The 21,052-nt window shown below is 40.5% G+C and overlaps 1 protein-coding gene and 1 long non-coding RNA gene across 6 annotated transcripts in view; one reads left to right on the forward strand and one right to left on the reverse strand.

The window, feature by feature from the left end:
• The window catches only part of ST6GALNAC5 (ST6 N-acetylgalactosaminide alpha-2,6-sialyltransferase 5), a 74,226-nt gene that overhangs the window by 15,275 nt on the left and 37,899 nt on the right, over positions 1–21,052 (reverse strand). For all 3 annotated transcript variants that reach the window (XM_055815393.1, XM_055815394.1, XM_055815392.1), the window contains one exon: positions 167–576. In XM_055815393.1, coding sequence (XP_055671368.1) covers positions 167–576 — 410 coding nt within the window. The remainder of the gene's footprint in view (positions 1–166; positions 577–21,052) is intronic.
• On the forward strand, positions 8,785–17,241 carry LOC114012453 (uncharacterized). 3 transcript variants are annotated; one of them, XR_003554903.2, is made up of 4 exons: positions 8,785–9,031; positions 10,462–10,601; positions 15,462–15,794; positions 15,965–17,241. It is a non-coding gene; the product is annotated as an uncharacterized LOC114012453 (long non-coding RNA). The 3 variants fall into 3 exon arrangements; XR_003554904.2 differs by having other exon boundaries at positions 10,488–10,601; XR_003554905.2 differs by lacking the exon at positions 10,462–10,601 and having other exon boundaries at positions 8,790–9,031.

Raw genomic sequence — 21,052 nt, forward strand, 5'->3', positions numbered from 1 at the left:
TACAAGGGGTGTTACTTGGCATGTCATACCATATTACAAGTCATGAGGCAGAGGATGTAATGGGTGGTGCGATGGCCCCTCTGAGCAGACCTGAAATTGGTATATATAAACTAGAGTATTTTACTACTGCATGACATCCCCCAAATGTATCCACATAAGTTCTCACCTGTCTTTCCCAGTTTCCCGTTTAAAAAGGTCATCAAATTGAAGCATCTTGTGGCGAGAAATCATATATGCTTTTAACTGAGGCAGTATCTGATTCATCAGCTGCAGGTTATTATATACCAAGCCTTTACCATCTCTCCTCATGTAGCTGCTAGGACCCCAGAAGATAAACACAGCACCGTGACTCATATTTAAGAGTTCGTTGCGATTTCGCAAAATCCTCTGAATACTGGAGTGTGCAATGACTCGAAGGCTCGTTTTGTTTCCGACATCTTTTCCATAACCTCGAGTAGGTGCATCATTCATTCGTATTACGCATTCTGTCTCATCGATTCTGTCACCTTGTTTACTTCCCAGAAGGTGTCCAGAGCTGGTTACCAATGCACAACTCTTGCAGTGCATTTTTAAAGGCTGCAAAGACATATATACTTCAAAATTAGCTGTAGACATCTTCCCATTCACTACATGATAATTATATTTTACATATATGTGGCATATTTTACAGCAAAAATATCAGAGGACTTTACATAAATCTCTCCCAGCAGTTTTCTCAAGTAAGTGGGGACACGTTACCTGTACATCTTGTAGATGGGGGAAACGTGGTATAGATGTATAGCCCTCAAAGTTCCTCTGTGGAGTAAAGTCCACTGTGTTTAAATCCTTTCCGCTGCTGCTTCATATACAGTAATCACAACAGCTTCTATAGCGTTCCCAGCTGCTTAGGATTGTACTTCTTCCACTTGCCATAAATGAGCTATAATTAGAGTATTTTTGATTCTTTCTCTTCCATTTTTTTTCCAGAAATAATCTTAAGTCTTCAGAAGCACAGGTGCGAACAGCTTTTCAACCCTGGGGTCAGGACATTTTGCTAAGGGAAGAGTGTTACACTATTTCAAAGCTGGTGCTATAACCACTGCAGTGATCGCATACCTCCTGTGTGGTTCAACCGTCTGAGCTGGTCAGTGATGTCTGGACATATTTTACATGACAGGGAGTTGGTGCACTGAACTTTTTCTAGCTTTTCAGGGTCATGTTTAAAAGTTACACAGTAAAACAGAACAGGAGGTGCCTATTCAGGGAGTGGCTGACCTAATGGAATTAAAAAAGTAAAAAAAGCGTTTATGAAAACAAAAATGTATGATAAATTGTATTCCTGAAGTATGCCACCAATACAGGTATCAGTAAGAGGATATGTAGATGTGTCTGCTGCTCAGCATGAGAACGAAAGAGGGTTAACAGTGTCCCCAAAGCGCTACTATATAACAAGACTACAATAAACTCGAGGTAAAGACTGTTTGAAGGTGTGCCTTGGTGGCCCTCCAGGAAACAGTATCTTGCAGCATTTAAGCCCAGTAACACCAGATTACAGAACATACTTTGTATCTTAATTGTTTCTTTGCAATAAAAAGGCTGACAAACAGAACTGTGGTGGCTCACCCGTCTGAAGTTCTTTGGAAGGCCATTTTGATTCATCATCATTTTGATCTATTGATCTTCTCTCCCCTAAGGATGTCCATCAGAATTTTATTCTCATTGTTAACCATAAAGAATGGAATTCCAATACCTTCCTGGTGAGTTAACAGGCTTGTTTAATTCCAGAGGCTCCGAATCAGGCACATAACATGCTGAGAGCAGTTGTCTCCTGCGCTGGGGCACTGGCCTGATCCTGTCGTATACCGAGGAGGTGACAGTATTCATTGGCTCTGAAGAGCGCTAGCAACCTAAACCCATCTTTGACAGAGAGGGCCTCAGCTCCTCGAGATCAAATGCTGTGGCTCTCCATGACGGCTCGTTGTTCACACCGTTACAAACATAGCTAGCATGTCTCCAACTGTAAACGTGGGTTTATTAGCAGTGAGGAGAAGTTATAGTGACATATAATTACACTCAGTATCAACCACATGTATATAAGCATCAAATGACTAAATCAGTGTGCAGTGAGGCATAGCTGAAAACTTAAAGCTGAAAAAAAAAAAAAAAAGATACAACCTAGGTCTGAGAGAATCTCAGTTCCCCATTTGAAAATGCTTTGGCCCCTAGTATTTGAAGGGGGTATTTTACTTAAGTAACTTGGTTTTAATTTTGAAGGTAACAAGTGGTTGCAGGCTGAGCTTTTTTCCTGTGAGAATAGCTAATGAACAATGAAGTGCTTTTTAATTAAAGACAAAATAACTAACTGTACAATTTGTACTATGATACAACCAGTAAGCTTTGTATTGCCATCCTCCCCAAACAACAAAGTCCCTTTTTCTTCACATATATGGATTGTAATCCAGAGCTAATGATATGGGTAGAAATGTTCATGCCTTTGTGAGCCAAGGTTCCTAATGTGGTATTTACATGCATTTTCCTTTAAGCTTTCATCTGCCACTTTGATGAATTACCTAGCAAAAAGCTCTAAGGTGAGCTAGCTGCTCCAGCATCATGCTTGGGAAAGCAAGATGAAGTGCTAATGAGGTTAAAGGAAATGTAGTCAGCACCAATGTTAAACTCCCATGGGTTTGAATATCCACATAGCAAGACATTTTCACCTAAACAATCTCTGCTGGTTTCTGGCCTACTGAGCTACAACTTACTTGTTTCTTTTAAAAGTCTGCCAGAGAATTCATCAATTGTTAGGAAACAAGGGCAATGATCAGTAGAGCCATGGAAACTTGGGGAGGGGAGGGAGGGGATGTCAACATTTGCTAGATTTATAAACATTAATAAACCCCAAAACATCTGTCCTAGATCTTGTTTGAAAACTGTTCCTTCTGGGAAAAAGTCTTTAGCCTGAAACACTCGGGCATTGCCTAGCCTCTTCTTGAATGATGCATGGGGGCTGAGAGCATGTAGCTGCTCTGGGCAAGTCATTTTCAGTCACCTCACTCAGATTCTTTCAAAGTCTACAACACACCTAAAAATTGTCAGAGGAATTCACAGCCAACAGCCACAACATTCTCATACCAGCTGTTTATAATGCTTTGACAATATTGAAAGGAAGGGGGGAAAAAGGTATTGGCTGTAATACCATCTCATTGGGAGGCAGCAGTTGCACCAGAAATGTCATCTACTTAAGCCGTAATAATGAAGGCACAAGGGAGTTCTTTGGGTTTGATGACCAGCTGGGAGAAGTTGATGGCCTGAGAACAACCAGGGGCCATTAAGCCAGGAGAACATTAACTCCAAAGCAAGCTCTCTGTTACAGTAATTATTACAGCCACATTGGGGGGGGAAAAGCAAACCCATGACATTTAAGATATATCTTAGGGTGGCGATGCAACCTTTACTTCATGAACCTTGCTTCAAAATGCTCAGAAGAGGGATAGGGTGAGAGGTAGGTAATTTTATGGCATCTGTGTTAATAACCTGGAAATGCAACCTATCGTGCATGTAAGAGCTGCTGACGTTTATTTGTACCCACTGTCAATAAGCAGCCACAGTTTCACATGTATCTGAACAATATGTACAGCAGCACCCTGCATGACACGGCAGAGCATGTGGCTACTTCTGCAATGCAAGTCAGTCACACCAGTACTCAGGGCACTTCATATGTGTCAGCCAAACAAACTGCCTAAATTACCTCTCAGCTTCCAGGCACCTAAAAATGCATGGGGGGGCAGGGGAGGGAGAGTAGAGGTTACAAGACAGCAAGCTCACAGTGCTAGAACCCCAGAAGATGGCAAAATCAGCAGGTACTTTTCCAGGATAGATGGACTATCCCAAGGGAATCGAGGAACCAGGTGAACCTTCCTAGGTTCTGGTAAACCCCGTAACAGCACCTTAGTGGCTGTAACAGATGAGTGCAACCTTGCGCTGCTGTAGGTATCACAGGCCAAACTGACTCCTGGCAACTTTCACTCACATAGATTATAGCCCATCCAGTAAGTGCTGTTGCTAGATCACATGGATCTGGTTTGTTTAATACCAGCCAACAGCCAAACAGAAACAAAAAACAATGCCACAGTTGTTCCTGTATTTTCCAATTTGAGGCAATCTGCTCTGTTATTGACTTTAAAATCTATGTTGTCCAATGATAGAAAAATGTTATTTTCAGCCACTTCGTTGCTAAAGAAAAAAAAAAAAAAATCAATGGGAAAATGTTATTCCTAATTCAAAATATGTTACTCTTAGATATAATTATGTTCTTTGTGATGAAATCAAATGATCAATTTTTTTTTCTTTGCTTAAAGAAGTCTTTAGGTTTTAAAGCCAAGATTTAGAAAACAAGACAATTCCCTCCAGCAAAATCAGGAATGCTAGAAAACACACTTTTTGCTAAACTGAGTACTTAATGACCTATTTTCAAGACCCCTGGGTTCAGATCACTCCATTATCAGTAGTATAAAAGTTTCCCTTCTATAAATAGAAAATAGAATATTTTATCTTGGCAATGATGATCTAGCCAACAAAAGTGAAAAGATTATGATCATCTTCTGGAGTGAAGAACAGCTCATTACTGAGAAAAAGACCACCTGTCAATTCATGAACACCAGCGTTCCTCATAGATAGATCTGGAAATACTACAGATTAATTCAAAGTGTATTGGGAGAGAGCAAGAGAGACCGAGAAAGGTTAAAGAATATCCACATTCTTTTTGGATGAATGACCTTTAACTAAGCATTTGAGACAAAGTGCAAAATATCAATAAGGTACTTGACAGCTATGTTTTCCTCTTGCACTGCAACGCCTCTACAGCATTTTGTTAGCCAGCAGCACCGTGCTTGTCTTCTGTCTGATCTGGAGTGAAAAGCTATAGGGCTTCTTCACTCTGTATTAACTACCTGAACCGTATTACTGAACCAACAACCTCCTCTGCAAGAGCTCCCAAACTGGCTGCTGAAGTAAAAGCAGTGGTAGAAATAAGATGACCGATGCACAGGAAGGCAAAACTGTTCCAATTTTCAATTGAATTAATTTCGTATAGGGCTACATCAATGAGAAAACACAGATAAACACTACAAGAATGAGTCTTACTGGTTAAGGAGAAAGTGAGCTTATTCCAAGGCAGTCTAGCTTTCTCTTTTCGTTATAAAGCAGATAATTTCATCGGCAGGAGTTTCACATCTCCCCTGCCTGGTGCCCGTTGTGCCTGGCCTAAGCACAGCAGCTAGCTTTTGACACTCACTGTGTGTTACCTCAATATTTGCTTTTTATGTTCCTTGCCTTGTGTACAGAACTTAATCAGCATCTCATATGTGATGTTAATGAACCCTGTTTCACCCCATGTTCAATGTAGTTTATTATTTGTGGCTTGTTCCTGATTGCTGGGTCATCAGCCACTGGCAACAACATCGAGTAATTAGTGCATTGCCAGTAATAAATATTTTGTTGTGGCAGCTTCAGTTCTAACTTTTTACATTCTTGTAGCTTTGAGGTTTGTCACAAGCTGCTGGCTCAGGACCACTGCTCCGCTAGGGCTAGCTGCTCCTTCCCAGTTCTCCTCTCCCAGAGGCTTCAAGGACAATCCTGTCACAACAGGCACCCCAACCTCTGCAGGAGCTGCGGACACCCCCAGCTCATTGCTGGCCCATCATAAATGGCTGCTGGAGCTCCTGTGAGCCCCTGTCACTTAGCACCGCTCCAGATGTAAAGCTTCTCTTGCTGTTATGCCCAACCCTCATGAGAAAGCTGTATTGTTTCTATTGGTGTGCCTCTTTCCTTCCTATTTTCCCCTAGAACCCTGACAACTGTAAGGCCAAATTTGCTTTTTTGGGGGAAATTTCCAACAATCACCTTAAAGTAGAACAGAAACCCTGACACTTCTGTAAGTCAATGCAGCAAGCCGTGGGGCTCAAGCTGTCTCATTAGTGAAGTACAGCTGTGCACTTCGGAAGTGATTTCCACAATACAAGTACTCTAGGAGACATGATCCTGTGAAAATAATGCAAGTTCCCTGATTATTTTTGCTTTGTAATATACTGATGTTGGAACAGTTTTCATAATAATATGAAAAGAACCAAAAATGAAAAGACATAGCAGCACAAGCAAGTATCTACCTGACATACTACGTTTAGGTAACACTTCTGTGTACAAAAAGCTGGAACAAAACCCCAGACAAACACTTAAAAGCACGAAGAGAGTTTTGAACCTCAACCAACTTCAGCTTGCTGTGGCACACACCCTTTTGAAGTCTCTGGGACTTTTGATTTTGTGGTGCAAAGTTCTCATCTAAGAGATGATTTTGCTTTGACCATGACATTTTCACATGTAGGTTCAGACAGGGAGTGTAGCTTAATTGCTATACTCTGCACGCCATCTCAGATTTTCCCCTCAAGTTTCATAAATTTTCATTCTTTAACCCTTATGCTAGCAGGTACAGAGAGCTCTTAAAGAGGGGAGCAAAAATCCTTTCAGCAAATATATTTATAATTTTTGTTGAACTAGACTTTTGGAACATTAGAGAATCTGACGTGAAAACAAACTGCACTAGCCACTGAACTAAAAGCAGTGATTGCCTTGAAAACTGTATCCCAATGACTGTTATCACACAAGTAAACAGAAAGGGTTAGGAGATACCACTTGCCCAACATTGTTAATCCTTATGCAAATTCAAATAACAAACATTTGCAGCAAAACTCTGCAATTCAAAAAAGGCTTGGCAAGTCTGTTCCTAAAGATAAATGCATGTCTGTTTAAAAAGATAAAAGATAAATGAATTTCTTACTACTTCTCTTTGTTTCTTGCGCTGTGGAGCTTGAATATGCAAATGTGGAAACATTAGCATTTTCATTTCTCATTGATTCTTTGGAGTTAATTATATAACTGGACCCTGCCTTCAGATATTTGGTAAGCAGAAACAGTGAAATAGCCAGACTTCAGCAACTCCAATCATCACACTAGCGATCACAGCACCCTAGGTTTTATTTCTCCAAGGAACGGAATATTTTTGTTTTCCATGACACTATACTGATGGGCATCTGCAAAACCTGTAGTAAAAATATAATACATCCATTTTCAAAATGTCCTTAGACATATCTAATTTGATTTCAAAATATGAAGCTATAATATGAGAAGAAAAACAAAAAACAAGTGCACTCCATAAAGCTTTCACTGGGATAATTTTCTTAGAAAAAGTACCGTTAAGCACATTAGTCAACCAAGAGTCTTCTGCTTGTGTGAAGTGTTTTCCGGCACATTAACTCTTTTTCAGGGGACTGCCTGCTATTCAAAGCTTCCATCAGATTAATTAAAATATGTCTCCTCTCACTGGAAAGAAAAGGCATGAGTTTGGTTACAGGACATTGATCACCTATAGAAACCATGCCTTTTCTAGTTACATGAAATACAAGCAGAAGCAGCACAGGAGACTCAACAACAAGATAACCTTTAGTATGTGGAGCACAATTCTTTTCTTATTTGGAAGCATGATTACCAGGTGCTGATGTTTTCCCCTAAGCCACCTGAAGTAAATATAAGGTGCAACCTTGCAAACTGTCAGCACATATAAAGCTAAGATTTAAAGAGTAGTTTCCATCCTGCATCCTATAAATGCATCCCATGAGGAAGATTAGTATCAATCATAGGCTTATTGGAGAGGGAGATCGGATACAATGATAACCTGAAGCTATCAGCTAGAGTAATGGCCTAAGAAGAAAAAGCAATCAGAGAAAGAAAAGAGTATCCTCAATGAAAGACAGAACTGGAAAATCAGGCAGGAATGTATCATGTTGATGAACATGAGCTGTTATACAAGAGAGAGAATCATATGAACAATATACAGGCTCTAAAGAAATGGTTATTGCCTAATGTTTATCTTAAAAGGAGTGCAAATAGACATCCATATTACATCAAACCGCTGTACTTTTGTTCTGCAGCTAAAGTTCTTGCACTAAAAAGCAATAAAGCCACAAGCGTGGTATCTTAACTATGCAAACCGTTAGCACTGAAGTGTCAGAAAAACGGGAATTATTTCAACAGTCTATCAAAAAGGTATTGGACAGTTTGGATTTTTGCTTCGGAAAGTTTTCACATCAACTTCTCTCATCTGCTTCGGTATGTTTTGGCAATTCGTTCCAGTTTAAATGCTTCATGGAAATACGCCCTCAGCTGCCATCGCTGCACCTGTCATGTCTGTGCAAGATTTTTTTTGAACTTCAAGTTTTACAGGGTCACTTTTATTATCTTTAAAGCCAGGCATCACTGATCCTTAAAGTCTGTGCCTAAGTTTTCAAATTCAAGCACTTGTTTCTGTGACATGATTTGGCTCCTCCAAATGCATCTGAACTCCCACTGACTTAATATCGCTACAAAGAAATAATGTGATAGGAATTACAAGGTCACAGGCAAGTCTTCCCAATGGCATCCAGTACTGAGGTAACTTCAGCACAGCACGCCGAGTCCCTAGAACAGGCCAGATGAAATTTAAGATCAAACGTCTGATTAGAAAGTTACAGACCCCATAGAGGATTTTCTCTAAAATATATTTTGTCTTCTATTTCTCCATCTTGCTGAAGTCGACTGAAATAAAGTAAGGCTCCACATTGCTTTGAAAGATCTTTGTTCAAAAATTTTCTTCAAAGGTCTTTGTTTCAAAAACTGTCAAAAATGTTCAGCCTCACAGTGTTCTCTACGGCCTTGCAATTGTCATGTGGCTAGCTCCATGTAATCTTCATCATCTTACTTTATATTAACCCAGACTGCTCTATATGCTTTTACTTTTGTCCCTCTTGAGTTAACACCACATCAGAAATTAGGCAATGAAAACAGATTTAAAAAAAAACTTTTTTTTTTCCCCCCAGAAGATACTGCATCTGAGTTTAAAATGTTTTCCTGAGGGTGTATGAGATTCAGCAGTACACAAAGCTGTACCATCTCCACAGGAGGATCCCAAGGTAGCCTCCATAATCACTGGCATATCAACCCTACAGACAGATGCTGGAAACAGGTACTGGCAGCAAAACTGGTCAAAACATCCATTTCATTCAATAGCTATAGGATGCAGAAAGTCACTGAGAATTTCTGCCATACACATACATAGAGAAGAAAAAGAGAGTGTGTTTTGGGCTAAAAATATTTGTATATTCGGTTTTGGACTAAAACCAGATGAAAACATTTTGAAGATAGGTGTTTAAAAATCTGTATCTCTATCTGCAGCTACGTATTGCTATAATTGTAACTGGTTTTGGACTACAACTAAATTTGAAAAATAATCCTTTGAATTCAGAGGTCAGCTTTTTGAGGTTTTAGGGGTTTTTTTAAAGGGTCTCAAGCATTCCAAACAGCCTCTCCAATTGTTTACTGTTATCACAGTCCTGATCAGGAGAAAAAAAATAAACAAATAAAAATGTTTATCTGATCAGGATGTAAACACTTGGTGGATGGAAACATTTAGCACTGAAATGCACCTGGCAACATGGCATTGCTTCTCAAAAAGATGCTCTTCAGTTTATAGCAGGACACTGAAACTATCTTCTGAGTAAGTTAGGGGGTAAATAAGTTTGGGTGAAAAGGATGAAGGTAACTGGGATCTCTGGAGGAACCAGAGAAAAAGGAAGCTCTCTCTCAGAGGAAGGTACCCTGAGCCACAGGGCAAATTGGAAGAGAGAGTCCTTGAAAAACGGAGCCAGGGAAGAGCTGATAGCAAGTCAGCTAGTTACAGGGAGAGAAGGGTTTTGACCTTGCTAGAAGTAGAGTTAAGTCTATTTCCATACCTGTGTATTTCACAGACATTTTTAACTGTGCCATCTCTTGTGGCTGTGGCACATAAATGCTTTTATTTGTGTTTTACCATTGGCTGACATGAGTGAGGTACGATTCCCAGGCACCTGGCTAACACTCTTCAGTAATATTCCTTGCGTAAAGATGTAGCTTATCTGTAACTGGGGAAATGACATAACTCAAACCCACAGTTGCCCAATGCATTTGGTCAAGGAATTGAAAGTGTAGAAGGGTGTGCCACAGAGAGGATGCAAGAGGTAGGTTTAAGAATGGGATACCACAGAAATCAGGAAAAGGGGGATCACCTTTTAGTAAGCAGGAACAGAGACAAAAGTTTTCTGCAAAGAGTGAAATGCAGAGTACTAGAGTTCAGGGGATTTGTGCGTATTTACTTTATACACTATCTGCTTTTTGGTTTACATTACTGGTCCTAAATTGTACCCCAGGGATGTGATGTGTGTCTCATTTGAAGTGCATTTTACATGGTAGTGACACTGAACAATACCCGCACACTTCTTCCTGGGTGGGGGGACAGTATATTTCACTGGCTTACTCCTTTGCATTCCACAATGGGAACAGGAAGCAAAGAGAAGTAAAAACAAGGCAGCGGGGGGGAAAAAAAAAAATAAAATAGGTGGATGCCATTGTTTTCTTTAGTGACACTGAATGTACACAAAATACAGCCCAAAATGCTACAGTAAGATGGATGGTGGTGGTGGTGGTGGTAGTAATGGAAGAATGAAAAGGAGAAGATGGCAGCATGACCAAGAAGTGCTAGGCTGCAGAAGTTTTCCAAGGTATCTCTTCATCTTTCATTGTTTCAAATCACCATTACAAAATGCCTTGACATCTAACTGATACCTGTCAGCAGGAAATTTTCACTTCTTTAACCAGTGTTTGCTTTTCAGGTCTCTGTGCAATGCCTGGCTGCAACCCATGGTTCCCATTTCATGGGAACAAACCTTTTAGTTTTAGAAAACTAAAACTAAAAAACTTCTTTTTAGAAAAGAAGCCAGTTTCTTCAGAGCAATAGGCATATTCTAAAGTAGTTTTTCTACACTAGACATGCAAGTCATCTTTCCAGCTTTACTGCCCCAAATAATGCCTGTCCACCTAAACAGCATTTTTGACAAACCTAGACCTCTCTAGAACCACAGTTTCAACTGTAGGAAGAGCGACAGAGTATTATCTTGTAGGGGAGAAACACTGAAGTGCCAACAGTTTTTTAAATGCTAGTCTTTCAGCAAAGAATTAAAAAAAAGACCAGCTACTCATCAGGTGTAACTGCTTCACTCCACTGAAAAAAGATGTGACCAGGTGGTTCATCCCATCTTTACTGCAGCACTTGTGTTGCCCTTGGGGGCTGCTTCACCCTGCAGCAGAACGGGCCAGGAGACTGCCTGCAGCTGCCCAGAGCCCGCCGCGCGGCTGGCAGGGCGAGCTGGTACCAGCCTTCCTGCTGCCCACGCACCCACACAGATCCGGTGGCTCTCGGGAGCTGCCTGATGTTCACCACTCCTGGCACACCCTTAGAGCCCAGCAGTCTGTTCACCTTACCACGTGCACCCTGCGCAGCTGTAACGTCTGACCCCTGCAGCATTCGCACCAGGGCTCTGCGCAGCGTCCCCATACCTGCGCTGTCCTCTCCAGTCCCCCACCATGTCCACACAAGGCCACCTGCAGCCCCACTGGCCTTCACGCTGATCTCACAAGGCCGGCGTGCTGTAACAAACACATCTGTGGAGGGCAGGGCAGGGCAGGGCAGAAGGGACACTGAGTGCAGGAGAGGCAAACATGGTGACAATCTGCCAGGACATGGCATGAAAGCATAATCCTGACTCGGCCTGCCCGATCACAGGCACAGTGAGACCCCGAGGGTCCAAACTGCTTGCAAGTGAGAGCCCTTGAGGGCAGCTAGCATCCTGACATCCTAAAAAAGAGTGTGAATGAAGTGGGAATTTCACCTTCAGCATGGCAGTGTCTGCACTGTGTCAGGCCTGCCTACTTCCCAGATTTGCACATCTAAGGAGAAAATAGCACATCCTCCCAGGAGGAACCATTGCTCCCGTTAGCACAGTACAGCCAGGAGGAGCCTCCTTCAAACCCACCTTTGAAGAAACAAGTGGCCAAACTCCACTGATGTGTCAGCATTTAATTACAGCTGGAGTGTGGTTCAGCTTTTTCCCTGTCATGTGTTCTGCTTCCCAAAACACAAAAAGTAGCAACAGTGCAAGATTCCTACCCTTCAAAAATAATGACACTACAACCCTACTATTATAATGAAACAGAAATTAATCACATTTGGTAGAACAGGACAGGTTCTGAAGACTTAGCTGGTTTCCTTTTTAATTATTGTGTAACATTGTGAATACAGCAAAAATCTTCTTTTTAACATGCTAAACACACTGGGTTTTTGTTTTTGCTTTAACAGACTGCAATGCATTCATTCAATTAAAAAACCAGTTATTAAAATAGCTTATTTTGGTCCAATATGTATTTGTTTAGCATGTGGATGGTTTCACATCAGAAATGAGATATTTTTTTTTTCAATCAGTATTGAGCAATAGACACCTGGGAAAGCAATAAAAAGAACAGATCGATGTATTTTCAAAAGAAAGCTTGTTAATGCAAAAACAGTCCTGTCACAACTACATTATTTTTGAATATTCACCATTTCCAAGGGAATCAATCCCTATCCCCAAAGCTAAAGAGTACATTACCTTTTTTGACAAGAACAAAATAACACAACCACAGAAACTGGAATGCATGCAGAAAACTCACAGCAAGTATGAACTACCCTCTAGCCAACAGTGATATGAAGAAACAACTCCTGTGGGGCGGTGGCACCATCCCCTCCAGCTGTGTGCCTAGGGGCATGGCTGGCCCTGTGAGTGGAGGGTGCGTCTGCCCAACCAGGCAGAGCACTGGGGAGAAAGAACTTGTAATTTCCAGCTCCTGAGCAGCCTTATACAGGAATCAGGCAAAGATTTTGGCAGATGCAGAAAAAGAAGTGTAGGCATCCACTTGAAATTCAAATGAGGAAACAACGAGTTGGTTTATGTGCTTTCAGGGTTATGCAGCAGCTAAGCAAAGATTTTTTTAAACTGCAATTTTACATTTAGGTTTAAGAGTAGAGCTTTTAATTGGGTTAAGTCCCGCTTTACACGGCAAAGCTCTTCATGGGATCTAACTCTGTGTTCCTGTATTAAATGAAAGTCCTAGGGAACCTCTTCTTCGTAGCCACGTACCTGATTCATCGCTCTTTGGAAGGCTACAATAAATCTGTCATGGAAGCCTGCTAATTGCTAGTAAATCACCAGAGTTGGAAGTGTCACGAGCATATCCAAAAAGAGTAAAAGTGAAGACCCAAACACTGAAGGAGCTCTGGGGTGAAATTCTGTCACTTTACACATGATCCTGTAATCTATGTGAAAATAAATGACGTATAATGATTACTAAATTTGAAATCAAATCTTCACATGGGGACAATTCAATAAGGTTAGGTGATTATAGGACTATGCAGCAGCATCAATTATGGAGCCAGAAACAGTCTCACGCCCCTCAGAGGCTACAAAAACTCTGCACTGCTTTATTCACCAACATCAGAGGACATTCACTTTCATCAAATAGTCTGGGGGGTTCTCGTTTGGAAGAAAAAAAAAAAAGAAAAAATGGAGGGCATGAGCCCAAGAATTACTGGCAACGATCCTAACCTATCATCTGAGCTACCATTTACTCTGCCAATTGATGGGAAATGAAGTGTGATCAATTCTAGTCCACTGTCATTGTTCCCATTGACTGATCTACCAAATCCTCGATTGAATAGTTAAGATATCAGTATTTGCCATTTTGCACAATGCTCACAAGACAAAGCCCTGAAGTTTTCATAAAATGGACAATTACCATGCTATCCGTAACTTTACATTTTTTTTCACATATATGACTAAGCCTTGATATTGCCAAAATATGGAATAAAAACATAACGGTACATAAGAAGTAGTCAAATCCAGAAGCATGAAATCTAGAGGTCAGTGCAACCCCTGAAGTAATACAACATACATTTTTAATGTTACAGGTGGATAACAAACCATATCAGAAAGGATTAAACCTGTGCTCCTCAATTTACAATAGTTCACTTTAAGTAGCAACCTGTCCATTTTCCATTCTTAGTATCAGTGGAAACAGTGCTAACTCAGGTACTCGGTGGTGACCGACAGCAATGCTGACATTTTAATAGCAGCTGCTGTTTAAGAGCACTATCACCGTCCTATGAGTCTTAAATAAAGATTTAATCTACTTTTCATGCAGTAGAGCTCTGCAGACCAGGTAATCTGCTGTTAGGGCACATGAAAAGGTGGGGGGTTCTTTTTACTCCCACCACCCAGTCCCATACTGGGTGTTTAACAAGCAGTTCCAAAACCATAACTTAAACTAGGTGAGGCACTGCCCGACATGATACTTTACATCACAGTCCTAAGTCTGAACTGCTAGCAAACAGGGACACTACATTTACTTTTCTATCTCAGACAGAAAATGGTGTTAACTGAAAATACAAGTAAAATTCAGTGCAAAAATGACACAACTTGTAAATCGGGCCCTTTATAAACTACCTTGGCACTTCTACGTTTAGTTCACACACATGGATGTAGTTCCCAAATATTCAGGTGCCATAGTAGTATCTAAAGACACCACTTCTCCCAAACCATTCTTGCCATGGCTTTGGGTGCACTCACCACCTTTCCCCTTAATTCTCCTATCTATTCCCCTATTATCTGCCAATGATGAGTAAAACCAGAAAGGGAAATGTACACACTGAAAATGCAAATGCATCATCTAAAATGCAGGAGAGTGCTAGTGGCTTACAAGGCAGAAACGACAAACCATGTGAAAGAGAAAATAACCTACTCCACATCATGGATGACTAATTCCTTCCCATGCTACATTGTAATAAATCCTAGCCTAGCACAAGAACTGGAAAGCTCTTTCCCAGAGCTAAAATGTATGCCCTGCTTAGTGCTCACTTTAGTGTGCGTAAATGGAAGACATTTGTGGCTTGCCAGGTAGTGGCACCTCTGATAATCCAGAGAAAACAGATCCATCTTTCCTTCTGGGCTCGCAGCAGGTTAAAAGCATAATGCCATAGCTTGGTATCCACAAAGGGCTTCCTTTGAACACCACACCAATGCTATCCTAGGTCTTTATTTTTCAATTGGCAGAAAAAATCGTACAATCATACCAGTCCGATCGTAGTGCTGGCTGGCTGATTGTTTTTTCGATCCCTGTGCTCGACAGGTGTGTGTAATAGCTGGGACATGCTGCAGTATGTCTAATGGCTGCTGCTGTAGTGCAGTAGTTTGCATAACACTTTGAAGTGAATGTTTCTTAAGAGAGGAAATCTGCATTACAGAGGCAGCACTTGTATCACAGACAAACTATATATTCAAGTTCAATGCGTATCTTTTTATGTCGAACCAGCTTTCTTGTGCAACTCTCCATCAATGGGATTTTCAAATTAGGGAAATGACACCAGTTGGACTGATCGCCACCTTGAATTGCTTCAATAGTATTTGCCTATGAAGTATAAGCTATGCAAGCTCTGTGCAGTGTGCAGACTCTTACTATGGAATGTGAATTACATATATATTTACTATTTGCAGATGAATATAGTCTGAAGCAATCTGGTTCAGTGCATTTTGCACACTGGAGCAGCTTTCTCTCCTGTGTTCTGTGTGATGCCTTTTAACCTATTTGAAGACCAGCTACCCAACATTACCTCACAATATTTTACAACATGCTTGTCCCTTCTGAGTGAAAGACCAGAATGACCAACCCAAGCCCACGGACAGACAAAACATTAACACACCATCTCCATCAGAAATAACTGCATACGTCCTGCGTTACCTATGGCAATTTGGATCTTAGTAGTTTGTCGGCCTCTCTCTTCAAGAACATAAAACCTTACCTGTGGTTTTCTACAGGGCTCAGCTCTGGTGAGTATTAATTAAGTATCATGAGTATCACAGGAGAAAAATGCCTCCTTTCTCCCTGCTAGCAAGACCAGTAGCAGGGGATATAAAATATAAAATAAAATATTCTACCCTTTCCAGATTAGCCCAAAGCACAAACAAGTACTAGCATTCTCTTTGTTCTTCTTACCCAGAGCAAATGCTACATCAAGTTCAAGACAGACAGTTGCATCTTGAGCAAATTGGCTCCAGGAATCAATCAGCTTAATCTCATCCAAGAAGAGGTGGGATGTCTAGACTTTTACATTTGTGGAAATGGTTACTAGGCATTCAGTAATAATGACAACATGATGGGCTGACAAGACTTTGTTTTCCTCTGAGACTGGAAAATTCTGATTCTGCTTGGCAATAAACATAAGTTATTTACAGTATAAAGATTTGGTAGATACCATGCAGTCTACTGCACATGGGTATACCATAATTGTGCACTATATATGCATTGATAAAATTAATAGAACTGCAGACAGAATATTTCTATCTTGAATAATTTTCCACATATTAACCATTCATCTTAGTACCATGCCTTTTCTTATCTGATTATTTTGTTAAGCATTGGTAGGGGGTTTTATTCACCTAAAGCTTACTGAATGAAGGAAAACTTGCAGCTGTTTAGCAGGTTAGTTAAAAAGTCGATAAAGAAGCCTCAGTATTGCATAAGATGCCAACACCCTCTAAAATAGCATTTACTAAATGGATTTTCACAAGCAGTAATTTCTATTTACTAAAGCTGTAAATGCAGTCTTGCAATATCTGAAAGAATTAAACATTCTCTGTGAAAATTAGCCATACACCATCACAGGAGGCTCCCCTTTATCCAGCATCAGTTAAATTTTGCTGTCTCCTAAGTAAGAGATTAAATTACCCCTTTACAACTCTGTTTCCAACTGCCTAACACACTTCAGCAAGCTTTCAAAGGCAGGCTGGCATCACTGAGTTCTCTCTTAAGTCCAGGCTGCTTCCTTTGCACCAAGCTTCTCCACTCACTATTTTTTCCATGATTTTCCTTTCTTTCATAGTTGCTTACTCCCCAGTATATCTTTATTTTCTAGGCTAAAATCTTTATGCCACCTATGTGTCACTGCAGTAACACAGCATAAATGAAGCACGTATCGTAAATTAAGAATGCATTTGAAACATCCCTGAAATTCATTTTGAAGGATGAAGGGAGCACATCAAAAAACAAGGATGTCAATGTGAATTTTAGGATGTTACAGGCACACTAGAGATTTCAATTTTTTTTCTATTTCTTTTGTATTTGCTATTGGCATAAGGTTACCAGAGATTTTGTATGGACAAACTGCAGCCTATGGACTGTTTATAATGTTTTCTGTATGTATTCATCACTTGTTAAAAGCATATAGCTGTTACTTTAATAAAGCATATTTTGGCAACTTCAATATATTTACAAGTACAGGGTCTACATCCTGGTTTGTTGTTGTTGTCCGTGTCCGTCCCCCCCCCCCCCGGGGTCTTAGGAATATAGTGACAGTTGCTTTAACTTAAACCTGCAAATCTGTGGACCTTAGTAGACAACCTTCCATCTAGTGACCACTTAAAGCTTTTCTTGACTCAGGCATCACCAACTGAGAAGGATGAATTACTGCATACAGTAGTCTTAGACTGATGATCTGTTTACTCTTCTTACCATACTGCCAATAGTTATGATTTCATTATATATGTCACAATATTGCATATTTTTTCTTAAATCTCCAGCTCCTGGAGTGATGGGATTAGAAGAGAATAAATTTCTCAGAGTCACTGAGAAACTGGAAAGTATAATGTTAAGTACACAACGAAACTTCAAAAGCAAGGGAAAAAATAAACTACAAATATAATATCAGTATTTATAGCGTACATTTTTTAAACCAATACATTAATTGGACATACTTTCTGATTGTTTGACTGATTGTCCACAGCTATGATATCTAGGGAATGCGTGAGGAATGGTCACATATGCTCACTTCAGACTTCTGTAGTTATCACGTTGAGATACTGCTGCTTAATCTGTATCTACTCCCTACCGAGAAGTTCTGAGTAGTCCTAACTGGGATGTGTAGTATCATATTCTCCTCTATAATCCTGTTAGTGTCAGGATTCCCACCAGGGGTTTGAAGAACAGCGCTTCAGGTGCTCTGCCTCCAGCTAACGAAGCCCAACATTTCCTCTGCCTCAGTTTAATACATCCTCCCCAAAATCAATTCTGCAGCAAAACCTGAGAAGTTCCTGTATACACAAAGCTTCTGCAGGGTAACATGCCTTCATCATCACAGCAATTCCTCTCCGCATGGCCACCCCGCTGCTGGCTCCATCCCTGTACTGCAGGACATGCCACGTGTTTCACTGAGTCGATTCCTGCTCCCTCCCTCTCAAACAGGTGCACTGGAACCTCTATTTACTTTACTCTTCCCACTTCATTAAAAGACTTTATTGTGCTGCTTCCCCTCTGCTTCCCCTTCTGAAGAGCACGTCCTGCTGAAAACAGTAAGGTCATTTGGACCACTTTTGTCCTCTCTACTGCCTTCCACCCAAGGAAAACCCAATGACTCTTCAACTCATTCTTGCAGGCAAAAGTTCTCCTCACTCTGGGAGAGCTAATTAATTGCATCTCAGTCTCTGTCCAGTTCTTGGCACTCACATAGAACGCTGAGCAACAATGTGAATGAAAGCAAATTTTTAAAAGAATATTTTTAGGGAGATTGTAACTGTCTCATTGAAACACTTGGCAAAATCCTTCATGCCAGGTGAGAGAGATGTTACAAGCTGCCTTAAAAATTTTTCCCGAATGAATGAGTCACCTTCTTAGTAAGTAAGACTTGGCAGGATTGATTTGCATCACAAAGCCACCACTGCCTTCTGGCATCTTGAAGGCATTGTCAGTAAAAAAGCCAAAGACTGAGTGGATATAGATGCAGATGAGAATGACTTACTCCTAGTGCAGGCTTTAGCTACAGAGCTAGGCTGAACTTTTAACTACTGCTCCCTACCACTTTCTTACCCACAAAGGAAAGCTTACGATCTGTCTCATAAGCTTTCAGCTTGTGCTATCACAGTGAGGAAAGCACAGGCTTGAGCCCTGGCGCTGGCTCTCTCCAGGCTGGCAAGCTACCTACTTACATGCTGCACAGGGGCACATCAATCATGCGTGCTATTATTTCCCAAACGTTAGTGGACAGTTCAACCAGGATGTTGTTCAGCACAAATCCCAAATCTTCTGCAGTGAAGTATGATCATCAAGAGTGGCTGAAGCAAACATATGCCATGAGAGGACACCATGGCTTTCATCCATGTAACTTCATTTTGGCATAAAAGAATGAGCATAGTCTAAAAAGCTGTTCTTTGGTTAGCAGTAAATATGTAATATTGTAATTTATCACCAAGAATGCCATTATTACACTGAAACTAACTCCACTTAAAGAACTTTCAGCCCCTAAGGAGTTTCAAGCAATTCCCAGTAAATTTCCATGTCTAGATATGTCAATAAATTCAGTCTCTTAAGTAGCAAGAATAATCCACCATGGGAATAATACTGCATTTACCAAATGCATGCGACTAAATTTGACTAACAAAAAATACCAGTTAAAAAAAAGACAAATACTATTTGTATTTATCTGTATTAAGCACAATTTTGCCCCATTTCCTTTGTTTTGTACCAGACAAACTGCAGAAGTGTGATTCCTTCACAGCCAATAATCCTGCTGAGCTTCACCTTTTACCCCAGTCTCTTCATGAAATTCGTTCCAGCTGCCAAGTGTGACAGGTATGCAGCAATATACGCTTGGTGATGAGCATTTGTGACAGCATTTAAGTTGACCCAGTTTCCAAGGTGGTTCATACATCTTAGTGAAAAAAACAATCCATATCAATGAATAAATAGGAATGCTATTACTACATTATTGTCTCTACTGACACCTCCCAAAGAGAAGGAGATGCTCTGTATTCAGCCTTTCCCATTCTTAGGTCATTTTTATTCTAGAGGCACATTATTGTTATAGCAAAACAAGTATATTACGCTGAAAAATCAGTCCTAGCAGAGATACAGCTATATGGTAAAGAAGTACTTTGTTCTAGGCAAGTTGCATCACCCTCTCACAATCAAGCCAAATTCTGCCAGATTTATGGGTACAAATGCTATTACATTACTGTCTCCTCCAAAACAACTGTGCCAGCCTGTGATCACACCTTTTCTCCTCTCTCAACACCTACAGGGCTCCTTGGCATAGGTCTGGTGTTTGATTTTCTCCCTTCTCCATCATCAGTAGCACAAAGTTATTCCCATTATCTACACATTCAAGAAGACAACAACCTCCACTGCCACTTCAATAATGCATTCCCCTCAGAAGCTCTAGAAATTCCTTTTTCTTTAGCTTTTCTTTTTGAATTCTTTTGTGATAACAAACAACTACACCTGGTCCTCCCATTAACCAACTACAAAATCAGACTGATCAGTAGTGCTTTGAAAGCTTCCTTTGTTCACTTCTCTGCTTAGTTGTCACATGCGCACAGCCTTGCTTGCTTATTATTAAATAGGAATCTTTTCTTACTATTTGCAGTCCTACTTCTTAAGTGCTTTTTGCAAGCAAGAATAATGGTAGTTTATTGCTCTTGAGCCAAGTATTCTCTGGTCAAAACCAAAAAAGCAAATATAAAATTCCTCCTCCCTCTCTTCCACATCAGACTTGTTTAATAAAAAGGCTGTTTTGTTTTTCTCCCATATATCTCTTAGCACCTGGGATCCAAATGTCAAGCTAGGTTCTTTCTTATATCAGAGAGTAATTAGGATTCTGCAGTCTCTGCCAGTTGGCAACTTGGTTGATGAGTAATAAAGCAGAAAACGAATTCAAAGTTCCATACTCCTTTCCATCACTTAATGCAGAAATCAGCCAAAGAAAAAGAAAATCTAATGTGAATAATGAAAAGAAACAGTGAACAGAGACTGTACAACATGCTTGCCTGAAGGCTAAAGAAGCTAGTCGATGTTCTGAGGACTTCCACGAGTTCTGTGTAAAATGGTCACTGGATAATATGCAGAAAAAGGAGCAGGGGTTGAACCAAGCTCTTCCCAGCATTTGGCTCCTACTTGCTCAGTTCCTTGTGCCTAGAGGCACAGGTCCAACAAGAAGTACAAAGTACTCCAAACCCCACATTAGTTTGTCATTTGGAGATTAGGGTTGGATCCTTAGAGAAGGAACTGTAAATCACCTCTGACCAAGGGAGGCATGAAG

Source organism: Falco peregrinus, chromosome 10 (genome assembly GCF_023634155.1).
Source record: "Falco peregrinus isolate bFalPer1 chromosome 10, bFalPer1.pri, whole genome shotgun sequence".
NCBI lineage: Eukaryota > Metazoa > Chordata > Aves > Falconiformes > Falconidae > Falco > Falco peregrinus.